The sequence below is a fragment of the Portunus trituberculatus genome, chromosome 18 (assembly GCF_017591435.1).
Source record: "Portunus trituberculatus isolate SZX2019 chromosome 18, ASM1759143v1, whole genome shotgun sequence".
Lineage (NCBI taxonomy): Eukaryota > Metazoa > Arthropoda > Malacostraca > Decapoda > Portunidae > Portunus > Portunus trituberculatus.
The window spans coordinates 8,256,256-8,268,824 of record NC_059272.1 but is presented as its reverse complement, the minus strand read 5'-3'; the positions used below and the strand labels follow the sequence as shown (position 1 = coordinate 8,268,824).

The following is a 12,569-nucleotide window of genomic DNA, read 5'->3' as shown; positions in this document are numbered from 1 at the left end:
AGAATAGGGTGAAGGTGAAATATGCTGTTTATCAGGGTGAGGCCCAGTCTGCAGAAGAATCTGCTGCCTTTAACTTCCCTGCAGTAGTCCAACAACTGATAAAAGATGGCAACTATTCCTTGGTGCAAATATATAACGCTGATGAAACTGGCGTATACTGGAAAAGATCACCAAAGTCCACGTTTATTTCTGTTTCTGAAAAGCAAGCTCATGGAGTAAAAATGGCCAAAGACCGATTTACTGCACTGGTAACTGCTAATGCCGATGGAACACACAGAATGAAACCCTTAATTCTGTATCACTCTAAGTGCCCTCGCCACTACAAAAATGCAAACATGGACAAACTTAAGGGCTACATATGGAGGTCAAATGCCAAGGGGTACATGACCTCTGCATTATCACTGGACTGGTTTGATAACTGTTTCGTGCCGGAGGCAAAAGCGCACTGCCAGGCTAACAATTTGGATTTCCGTGTGTTGTTGTTCATGGATAATGCACCAGGGCATGCACGTTTCCTTGTAGGCCGCCATCCATCGGTACAAGTAGTTTTTATGTCCCCAAATACAACATCAAGGATTCAGCCCATGGACCAGGAAGTAATTGCCAACACTAAATTAGTTTTATCAAGACGTGCACGGGAGAACGAGAAAGGCAACAGACAGCCAGGCTTCAGGAACTTCAGGAACTTCAAGACCTTGAAACAGATGATCATGCAACTTCATCACTGTCCTCAGACCGCGAAAGTGACTGTGATGACCTTACTAGCACCTCTACATCATCTGACACAGTCACAGTAAAACAATTCTGGTGCAAGTTTAACATCCGGCTGGCAGTTGAGGCTTTTGTTAAGGCTTGGGAAACTCACACAATCGCCACCCTAAAACATGCATGGAAACCGCTACTCCCAAAGATGATTGCTGCCCAGGAAGACAAGCAGCAGACCGAGCAGTTGTTGGCAGAGACGGTCGAGGTGGTACGGCAGGTTAGAAGCCCAGGGTTTGCCGATGTTACAAGGGAGGAAATGCTGGAGTTAGTCAACTACAACCAAGAAAATAATACTGAAGACCTGCTGGAGGAGGACAACATGGAAGGGGACCATATCGAGCAACCTGAACAACAACAACAACAACTTCAGTAAGATCGTTCACCATCAACCGCTGTACTGTCATCATTGTTACTTAACTTTGAGTCCTTGACTGAACAGATAGAGCCCTTAGCCTTTGAACACAAACAGAAAATCTTGGCTAGCTTAAAAAGCATCACTGATACCTTTGGGGAACTTTTTAATAAAAAAGTTTATGAAGGGCAACAGGCATTAATCACCCGCTACCTCCAAAGGCCAAGGGAAGTGGCAGAGGGTCTTTTGGAAGCAGAAGGGGAAGCTGATGAGGGAGCAGAACCAATGGAAGATGCTGAGCTCGACATGGATGAAGATTTCTCTGGATTTATTCGAGAACAAATGGCAGATGTGGAAAGGCAACACAGAGTGGAACTGTTACGTCAGAGACTGGAAGAGGAAGAAATGCAGAATGGCGGAGACAGTGTCGGCGGAGGCGGTGTCAGCGGCGGTGGCGGCGACAGCAGCAGCTGCAGCAGCAGTGGGCCCCAGTAGGTGGCCACCATAACCATACATCAAGCACCTCATACTTGTATATTTGGTAAGTATTACTACATTCATACAGTGTAAGGTGTTTTTATTTGATGTACAATTGTATTTCATAATAGAATGTATTTGTTTGTCAGATTTATATGGAGATATAGGTATTTTATGGATAGCTCCAGAACCGATTATTATTTTTTCCATAAGGTCAATGCCCCCACTTTCGTGGTTTTCAATTTGGCGCCGATTTTTTGGCACCAATTAGGTGCGAAAGTTGAGGCTCTACTGGATACGTCTGATTCATCTTACAAGACAGATGAATCTGAATCAGATGATGATGACTCTGATTCTGATGAAGTCTCAGATAACACTGATGATCCTACTGAAACTGAAGATGTACCTGATGTATCTGCAACCTCTGTTGGTAACTGGAGGAGTGTTACATCATGCCAGAGGGCTTTTCTATTCACAGGAAAGGAGGAGTTGTGTATAACTCCAGTCCTCAGACAATTGTGTCCTACCAATTAATATTTATTCATTATTCATTACTGATGAAATAATAAATTAAATAGTCAAGGAAACTAACAGGTATGTTTCTCAGAAACTTTCATCCCGTGTGCTAACAAGAAAATCAGGACTTCGGGCTTGGGTTCCTACTGATAGATTAGAAATGAAAAAAATAATAGGAATTTTTCTCTACATGGGAAAAGTCTCCTATCCAGAAATGCATCTTTACTGGTCAAAAAGTAAACTGTATGACAGGGAATTAATCTTTGGCACTATAAGCCAGGACCAATTTCAAATTCTTTTGAGTCTCATGCATTTCTCTGATAACTTTGCCTATGCAGACCAGCACAAAAAATATAAAGTGAAGAATTTATTTCAGGCAATATAACTAGTATAACTAGTATAGTATGTAAGATACTAGAGAAAATCATTAAGGGTAGTATTTGGGAGCATTTAAATGAGAATAGATTAATTAGAGATACCCAACATGGCTTTAGATCAGGGAGGTCCTGTCTTACAAATTTGCTCGATATCTTAGGATATATTACCAAGGAGTTAGATGATGGAAATAGCATAGATGTTATATATCTAGATTTTAGCAAGGCGTTTGATAAGGTACCGCATAGGAGGCTAGTGTACAAATTGAGACTACATGGGATAGGGGTAGGTTAGTTGATTGGATTAGTGAATGGCTTTCTGATAGGAAACAGAGAGTAGTATTAAATGGGGCAATGTCTGAGTGGAAGGAAGTGGTTAGTGGGTACCCCAAGGATCAGTGCTAGGACCTCTTCTTTTCTTGGTGTACATTAACGATTTAGATATAGGAATTAGTAGCAAAGTATCAAAGTTTGCAGATGATACTAAGATAGCATGTGCAGTACAGGGTGAAAAGGACAATTACAGAATACAACGAGACCTGGACAGGCTGATAGCATGGGCAGACAGGTGGCAGATGGAGTTTAATTCTAAAAAGTGTCAGGTTATGCATTTAGGTAAAGACAACACAAACTTTAGCTATGAGATGGAGGGATGTTGGCTAGAGGCAGTAGAGGAGGGAAAGGATTTAGGAGTAGTGATAGACAGGACTATGAAATTTTCAAAGCAATGTTTAGAAGCAAGAAATAGGGCAAATAGGATCCTGGGTTTTATAAATAGAAATGTTAGTTATAAAAGTAAGGAAGTGGTGCGTAGCTTATATAATTCCTATGTTAGGCCCCATTTAGAGTATTGCATACAGGCCTGGTCACCCCATTATAGGCAGGATATCAACATGTTAGAAGCAGTTCAGAGAAGAGCAACTAGGATGATACCAGCATTAAAGCACCTGGAGTATAGAGATAGATTAAAGGAATTAAACATGTTTTCATTTGAGAGGAGATGTATAAGAGGATATGATAGAGTTATTTAAAATGTTCTCAGATACAAACTACATAGATGTGAGATCTTTCTTTACCTTAGAGGAGGGAAGTAGGACTAGAAATCATGGCAGGAAGATTAGAAAGCAAGGCTGCAGGTTAGATATAAGAAAATATTTCTTTAGTCATAGGGTGGTAGACTTCTGGAATGCATTGCCAGAGAGGGTTGTAAATAGCACTAGTTTGACAATGTTTAAAAACAGATTAGATAAGCACTTAAATTTATTAGATTTATAATTATGTATAGCGCTGCATGATAGTTTTTATAAGAAATTTACTATAGTTAAACAAGACATGATCCCCATGTATGGGGATCACAGATTGTAGAGGAATTCACTGCAGGACTTAGCCCTGTTAATGGGCCAAATATTTAGAATTAGTATATAATGTATTGTGTACTTGTAAGTGTATCTTTAAGTACTGATGACGAGGTCGCTGTGCGACTGATACAGGATAACCTAGATGGGCCCTGGTGGCCCTTTGTTATCCTATTATTTATGTTATGTTATGTTATTCAAGGCAAAAGCCACAAATATGGGTTGAAAATATTCAAACTTTGTAATGCAGATGGATACACATGGAACCTTGAAGTGTACTGCAGCAAAGGTGAAAAATACCAAAATTTAGGTATTACAGACTTTGTGTGTCAGACATGGGCATGACATTGTATTGTGACAATTACTACACATCAGTCACACTTGCAGAGCACTTATTGTCACGAAATATGTATCTCTGTGGCACGGTTCGCTCATCATGCAAAGGGCTGCCATGTGAAATAACAAAGGCAGAGATAAAGAAAGGGGATATAATCTCACTGCAAAATGATAAAGGAGTCAAAGTCTTTCACTAGAAAGATAAGAGAAGTGTTCTCACATTGTCCACTGTACCAGAACATGATGACGCATTGATCCCAACTGGAAAGTGTGCAAGAGATGGAGATATTGCAGTAAAACCTAAGAGTGTTGTAGAGTACAACAAAATCAAGAAAGGAGATGTGTCAGACCAGATGTCAAGTTATTACACAGCCTTACGGAAAACAAAAAAATGGTACAGAAAGATTGCAATAGAACTCATAGCTGGAACTTCAGTGGTAAATGCTTGGGTACTCTGTAATAAGTACTTTTCTAAAAAGCCTGTCTCATTACTAAGCTTTCAAGAGTCCTTCACATTGTCTCTGCTGACTGGCTATTCTCAGGAAGACTTAAGATCAGGAAAAGAGAGTAAGTGTTGGAGGCATCCAAACAGAGCAGCAGCATTACCTGGTAGAAGCTGAAGGGCAAAAACGTACCTCCAGGAAGAGATGTGTAAGCTGCTACAAGATGACATCAATAAATGAAGGCAGCAAGGTGGCTTCAAAGAAAGCTAAAAAGGTGTCCACTTTGTCAGTTGTGTGAAGGAAATCCATATATGTGTATGTCATGTTTTCCCACCAAGCATGTATCATAAGTTCAATGTTGATTTTGAGTACTATGAAGTAGCAAAAAAGGTGTCCACTTTCTGTTAGTTGTGAAGGAAATCAATATACGTTTATGTCATGTTTTGCCAACAAGAATGTATCAAGTTCAATGTTGATTTTGATTATATGAAGTAACAAAAAAAATGTGTCTTTCTGTTAGTTGTGTAAAGGAAATCCATATATGTTTATGTCAAGTTTTGCCAACCAAGAATGTATCAAAAGTTCAATATTGATTTTGATTATATGAATTTTCTTTCACTTTTTTATTGTAACTTGGAGTTTCAATAAAATCATAAAATATGTCAAATTGTTTACTATAACATCTTAAAAATGTGTTTATTGCAGTAAAATATGAGTATAGTACAAATTTCATTCATAATTTTTGAAAACAAAATTTTTTATAAAAATTATGTTACGACCCATATCGCAGGAATGGATAGTACACAATGTCGTACCGCACGTAACGTGTTAAGAAGTGTTAATATAAAACTGTGATTGCAGAACCCTAGTGAAATGGCAAAAATAGACTAACATGTGGTTTGCTTTCACTTCACCAGAGAGGAAGAAGTGTGGGGAGGAAAAATCCTAGTGCCAAACATTATGGTCTTGAGACAGGTATAGGGTACAGGTTTCATTCATTGTTGAGGTCAATCTGACACTCCTTGGATAATCCCACGTTGTGTTAGGAGTAGGTACACCAAGTTGAAGACACACAGTAGGGTTGTTAGGTTAATGGGAGATTGTGTTGTGTGAGCGAGTTGTGTGATGCCGTGATGTATCAGCCCAGTTGTTATGTGCTATGAACCTGTGTATCATTAAATGTAAAGCATCAAACAAATATGTGTTAGTGCTCCTGATCCCAGGGTTGTGTTGTGGTCTATCTGTGCATACTCAAGCTGAGCCTCCTATTAGCCTGCAACTGCTTGCACAGCTAAGCTACCACCTCAGTAGTGGGTTAAATTGCTACAATATACATAACTACAAAGGTGTTTAATTTTTAGAACTAAAATGAATTTCTTCACTTATGTTTTTCAAAATACAAAAAATTTGCAGTTCCACTGTTTTACTTACTTCCTGCTGCCGAGATTAAAAAATCCGCTACACCTGGGAGCGCAGTGCCCTGATGCTGCCGAGGGTATCAACTGTGCGCCACCTAAGTTAATTCTTGCATTAGGATTCAGACTGAGGGAAGGAAGGTAGGGGATTTATTTTTGTATGAAAAACAGGTAGGTGAAGAAATTAATTTTAGTTCTAAAAATTACATTTCCATCACAAAGACCTGTTTTTCATATAAAAAATTAGCAGACTCTAACACTGAGGAAGGCAGGAATCAAAATATGCCAGGCATAGAGGGTGAAATGACTGTCCATTGTGGAGACACTAACTTTTGACTGAGGTGAAGTAGAGGGTGCTGAAGAATGTAGCTGGATACATGGGAGTTCTCTGTGATCCTCATCTCAAAAACCAAAAGAGAGCCCAAGGCGATCATTGTTGAGTGCTCTAAGGGTGCCCTTGGACCCTGGTCCGAGAGGGTGAGCCCAAGAAAGGTGCTCAGACTTGACTACTGACCCCTTTTCCTAGCCTGAAGGTGGCAGGCTGATGATAGAGTGCCTCCATGAAAGAAAGCCTGAGTGGCCTTCCTAAGGAGTGTGGACCACAGGTAGTCATCATACAATGTGGCCAGCTGTGACAACTGGGCCCAAGGTAAAGATATCTCCCTCCTGTCTAACTATTGGGCCCAAGGTAAAGATATCTCCCTCCTGTCTCACTATGTCATGGAGCTAATGGTCAGCAAAGACTGAATGTGTCCTACAGTGGAAGGAGGGGACAGAGCAGTTCTTCCACATAAGCATGGATGTCATGTGTCCGAACGTTAAACTTGAGACAGATAGAGTCAGGAATTGAAGCATGAGCTTCTTTGATGGTATCCTGGAGGAAGATCACTACCTTTGACATGGGTCTGAAAGGACACTTAACAACGAGGAACAGGTTCCTGGGTCTCGTAGCTGAAGCCATCTGGTGTAGGTAGTGACTTAGTGCCCAAACATGACATAAGAGTCGCTCCTCATCCTCTGGATCCAGTAAGGACGCAAGGCTCTTAACCCGCTAAGACCGATGGCCGCAAAATTCGCACCCTCCCATTACCGCAATTATCATAAAAAAATCAACTCTTATAAATTACTCTGGAAAAAAAATCTGCTGTTAATAGACATGACAATGCATCATCCTACAAGTTTTTATTGCTCTACTCACTATGGTTGTCTCAGAATAATAACCGATAGTTGGAGAAGATTGTGGTAGCGGCAACTCGGGGGAGATGCTTTTATGTGTATTCTTACATAATGTAAGGCACTGCTCATGTTTTTATGTGTTTTCACATGTTTTTCGTGTTTTCACTCATATTGGCTGATTATAGTTACATATGTTTTTATCAGGCGTGGGTGACGATGTCACAATAGCGGGGTCGGGATCTACCTCCAACCTGTGCACTTTGCGTCTTGTCCCGCCTTGTCTATCACTTTTATCACTAAACTTTAGCTTCCTCTTAGCACCAGGAGCCATAGTTGTAAATAATAGTTCCTTAAATAAGTAAATACGTAAATAATTATCACCGCGACACGACGCTCACGCACCTCACAGAAATTTGTGGGAGACTAGCTGGCTAGAGCGGTGTGCTTCCTGGGAGCCGACAGTACTACCATAGGACTACGTCATGACCAAATATAGCAGCGCTACCAATGCTAGCGCGGTTTTTATTAGCGCTCAAAGTAGCTGCCCCATTTAAGGACTGTCGGAAGTGTGCTATGCAGCCGTATTTAAGGCCTGTCGGAGTTTTCGGGTTAATATGAAATTCCCGTGGAGTAGTGTGGGATTCTGTATCCGTTTTGGCAATAAACTCCAGGGTCGGTATTCATATAAGTCTAAAATGCTTTTAGCAGGCTAAAAAAAAGCTTTTAACCACTAATTTTACTTTTAGTCCTAAAATTTTTTTTAACTTAATTCATAAACATTTTTAAGCTCTAAAAGATTTTTAGCAGGTAGCCAAGCGCTAATAGTCGTGAGGGGTCCTTTTAGTGAGCTTAAAAGTATTTTTAAGTCTCCAAGATGGCGCAACAACAACAACTTCGCCAGCGACGACGCCGGACTTTTCGTGAGAGGAGAGACTCCCTGACGGAATACAGTGACTCCCAGCTGATCGAAAGATTTCGACTTGACCATGCAGGCATACTGTATGTAACTGATCTTGTGAGGGATGCATTAGGGAGTCAAACTGCTAGGAACAAAGACCTCTCTCCTGAGATGAAGGTGGCCATCACCTTACGGTACTTGGCCACAAGAAAGATGCAGTTGTGCAGTAGCGATGACTTCGGCACATCACAGCCAACTGTTAGCCGTGCTATCACCCAGACCCTTGAGGCTCTTACACAATGAGACAATTTCCGGAGGTTCATCAATTTCCCCAACTTCACCCAGCAGGAAGTTCAGCAGAAACAAGAACAATTCATGCAAGTTGCAGGATTTCTCGGTGTTGTTGGTGTAGTCGATGGCACTCATATAAGAATTATAGCCCCAAGGGAACACGAAGCTGAATATGTAAACCGGAAACGGTTTCATAGCATCAATGTACAAGTTGTGTTTGATGCAACATACAGAATACTTGACATTGTTGCAAAGTGGCCTGGCTCTGTCAATGATGCTAGAGTCTTCAATGAGTCTGGACTGAAGCAACTCTTCAAAAGAGGTATCGTGCCACCCGGTTGCCACTTGTTGGGTGACAGTGCCTACGCCATGAAGCGCTGGCTCCTGACACCATACTTGCGCCCCCAGCCTTTTATGATGTGAGCGTTGTCTTCCACATGGGATGCCAATAAATAACATTGGTCCCTTTTGTCCAGTTGGGCTTCCTAGCCCTCTTCTTCTTGTCCTCAAACTCCATTGTCTTTTCCTTGCCTCCAACGGGGCTTTGTTTTTGTTTTGATGAGTATACAGCCATTGGATGAGATCTCGCCAAAGTGGCCAAACTCACCTTATGTACAAAACTAAAATCATAAAATAAGCATGTGTTTCCAAATTTTTTTGCTAAAAAGATATCTTAAAATTATTTCATACCTTTTTATGTATCAGTATGATATTTAAGTGAGAAAATATGCAATTTAAGTTGCATTGTAGCGCTAAGCGTAGCAAATGTAGCGGGTTTAGATTTTACTTTTACTTTTAGCCACTTTACTTTTACTTCTAGGTAAACGTTCTCTAAAATTTTTTTTTCTCTTTATGTATACACTTTTACTGATTACTTTTAGCTGACAGTACAACTAAAAAAATATTAGTGTACTTTTAGTGTGTTTATGAATACCGGCCCAGGAGATAGTAGACTAAAAGATCCTGCTTTTACCAGCTTGTCCTGTGTGAGAGAGCTTGGATCTCTCCCACCCTCTATGCTGTTGCCAGAGTAAGAAGGAAGAGGGTCTTCCTTGTAAGGTCTCTGAGGGATGCAAGCCTAAGAGGTTCAGAAGGAGCCCTGGTCAAGTGGCAAAGGACCAAATCCAAGTTCTAAGAGGGGGCAAAGCCCATAGTAGGCCTGTGTGGCTGGGAAGAGCAAATCCTGATAATGTGCTTCAAAACTAGGTCATTGTTGAGGTCCAGCCCCTAGACTGCAAAAACACTGTTGAGCATGGCCTTGTAGCCCTGGAGAAAAGAGGCCGAAAGATGATGCACTTGTCATGAATAAACTAGAAAATCAGCATTTTTCTGAACCGTGGAATTGGAAATGGTGTGCACGTTGTCTTGGCACCATCTCCTGTATCTCTTCCATTTGTGTTGATAGTTTAAAAATGTGGAGGGTCTCTTAGCATAAGCCAAAAAAACTTGCAACCTTAGCAGAGAAGCCCCTGTGTCTCAAAAATCACTTGACAGTCTCCAACCTGTCAGTTGAAGCAGTGGGCACTGAGGTGGAACCAGTGGGAGTGAGGTTGTCTCAGAAGATACCACCTGAGGGGAAAGTGTCTGGGTGGCTCCATTTGGAAACCACTCCTTCTGAGGCCAGTACAGTGCTGCTAGAATGAGTCTTGTGTTCCTGGATGCTCGAAGCTTATTAAGCACTTTTCTGATGAGAGGAAGTGGAAGGAAGGCATAAAGATCCTGGTTATCCCAGTTGTAGAGGTAGGCATCTCCAGCTATGGCTGCAGTATCCTGAGAAGGGGATACAGAGTTCAAGATCCTGTAGTTGAGCTGTGAGTTGAAAAGATCCACTGTTGAATAGTCACACACCCACTACAATTAGTGGCACACATCCATGTGTAGAGTCCATTCTGTGGACAGGACCTGGCGCTGTCTGCCACCACATTGTTTGAACCTCTGACAAACTGAGTCAGTATCTGCACTAAATGCCTTGTTGAGGAAGCTGGAGTGAGTATCCTCTTCCCTGTTCAGGTAAGCCTGAGCTGTGGTGTTGTCGGAGAAGATAGCAACGATTGAATCCCTCAACACCTTTGCAAAGTGAAGGAACCCCAAGCGTATCGCACTAAGTTCCAAAACATTGATGTGGAGGAGGCTCTCATGGCTGTCCCGGAGACCACTCAGTCCTGGAGGAGGGATGCACCCCACCCATCGTTTGAGGCATCCGTGTAAAGGAGGTGGTACTATATAAAGTTAGACCAAAAAGTCCGCATAAAGTACAACCACATTTGATTTAGCAAATTTTCTGGGTTTGAATTTGCCAGGTGAGGACCAAACGCAGCAGCTTCGCTGTGATTGGCTGGCTCCCTGCCTTTGTCTCTAGCGCTCCTGGAGCTGGATCAGAGATTCTTTAACATCGTCAAAGCAACCTCCTGCCGCGAAATGAGTTCCACGAACGCTTGGAGGGACGGTGACAAGGTTGCTATCAGGTTGCTCTGAGGTTGCTGGGAACACCACCTCTGGAGGTGGTGTTACTGTTTTATATATGCATTTATGTTCACAAAACATAATTTCCATAAGCTTTTTACAAACCTTGCCCCCAAGAAAGGATTGTTTTGTAATGCATAAAGTGAAATCTTACATGGAATACCAAAAAATAAAGCAGAGATGAGATCGGCCACAGAAGGCGGAGACTCACAGCGACTCGGCCACTTATTCTTCTTGTGACCCTTTTAGCCTGCGTGTTGTCTTTCACCACGATATTAAATTTGTTTCCACTCCTCTATTGCCTGCTATAATGGATATCATATAGTATTCATATATACTCATGCCATGAAGATAACCTCGACTCTGTGTGATAGTGAATTACTGATGAAATACCACGGTATTTCATTAGTAATTCACTATCACTCAGTCGAGTCGGAGGTTATCCTCATGGCATGAGCATATATGAATACTATATGATATCTATTATAGCAGGCAATAGAGGAGTGGAAGCATAAATTTAATATCGTGGTGAAAGACAACACGCAAGCTAAAAGGTTCACAAGAAGAAGAAGAAGTGGCAGAGTCGCCGTGAGTCTCCACTTCGTCTGTGGCCGATCTTATCTCTGCTTTATTTTTTGGTATTCCATGTAAGATTTCACTTTATGCATTACAAAACAATCCTTTCTTGGGGGCAAGATTTGTAAAAAGCTAATAGAAAAATATATATTTTTTTTTAACCCATATGGTATGTTGGGGACCAGCCCAGAACGCATCCCCCCTATTTCCATTATTTCCTATGGGAAAATTACGTCCGCAAAACGAATTTCCCCTCTACGAACAGCTTTGACATCCCCTATCCTGTTCATTAAGTGGAGTATTCCTGTAGATGATTGTGTTTTGCAGGTTCTGTAGCCTCCCCTGTGTCGGGAAAACCTTCAAAAGTGGGGACTGAATCACCATCCTGAGGATGGTCTTCTGTTCTGGTGTCAGGGAGGACTTTCCCCAATTTATGTGAATCCCCAAGGAGGAACACATGTTGGTGAGACAAACTGTGGTTCTCCAAGCCTCATCTGCCGATGAAGACAGGACCAACCAATAGTCCAGATAATGGAGGATGTGGAGGATTGTGTTTTGCAGGTTCTGTAGCCTCCCCTATGTCGGGAAAACCTTCAAAAGTGGGGACTGAATCACCATCCTGAGGATGGTCTTCTGTTCTGGTGTCAGGGAGGACTTTCCTCAATTTATGTGAATCCCCAAGGAGGAACACATGTTGGTGAGACAAACTGTGGCTCTCCAAGCCTCGTCTGCCGATGAAGACAGGACCAACCAATAGTCCAGATAATGGAGGATGTGGAAGCCCTGGCGATGGAACTTTTTGGAGATGGGGTCCATAGGACAAGTAAAGACTTGTGGGGTGGTAGAAAGGCCAAAGCAAAGCACCTGAAACTAAAAGTGGATGTCCTTCCAGGTACAAAGCAGGAAGTGCCGGCTGTCCGGGTAGACAGGGATCTGCAGGTAGACGTCTTCCAGATCCAGAGACACCACCCAGTTGCCCTGATATATTGCAGGCAAGGCTGTCCTTTCCATCTCCATCTTGAACTTGATGACATAGTTGTTGAAGATAAGAAAGATTGATGATGGTCCTGAACCCCCGGTGGCCTTTGGAACCACAATGTGGTTGTAGAAGCCAGGGGTAGGAGGTGCCTCC

The 12,569-nt window shown here is 41.9% G+C and overlaps 2 protein-coding genes across 2 annotated transcripts; both read left to right on the top strand.

Moving 5' to 3' along the window:
- Positions 1-910: 910 nt before the first annotated feature.
- LOC123505357 (aspartate and serine-rich protein-like) lies at positions 911-6,546 on the top strand. Its single transcript, XM_045256575.1, has 6 exons — positions 911-1,134; positions 1,339-1,598; positions 1,866-2,024; positions 4,413-4,535; positions 4,768-4,903; positions 6,450-6,546. The coding sequence occupies exons 1-6, from the start codon at positions 911-913 to the stop codon at positions 6,544-6,546; spliced, it is 999 nt and encodes a 332-aa protein (XP_045112510.1).
- A 1,936-nt stretch (positions 6,547-8,482) lies between these two features.
- Positions 8,483-9,533, top strand: LOC123505356 (putative nuclease HARBI1). The gene is made up of 2 exons (XM_045256574.1): positions 8,483-8,817; positions 9,428-9,533. The coding sequence occupies exons 1-2, from the start codon at positions 8,483-8,485 to the stop codon at positions 9,531-9,533; spliced, it is 441 nt and encodes a 146-aa protein (XP_045112509.1).
- The last annotated feature ends 3,036 nt before the right edge of the window (positions 9,534-12,569 follow it).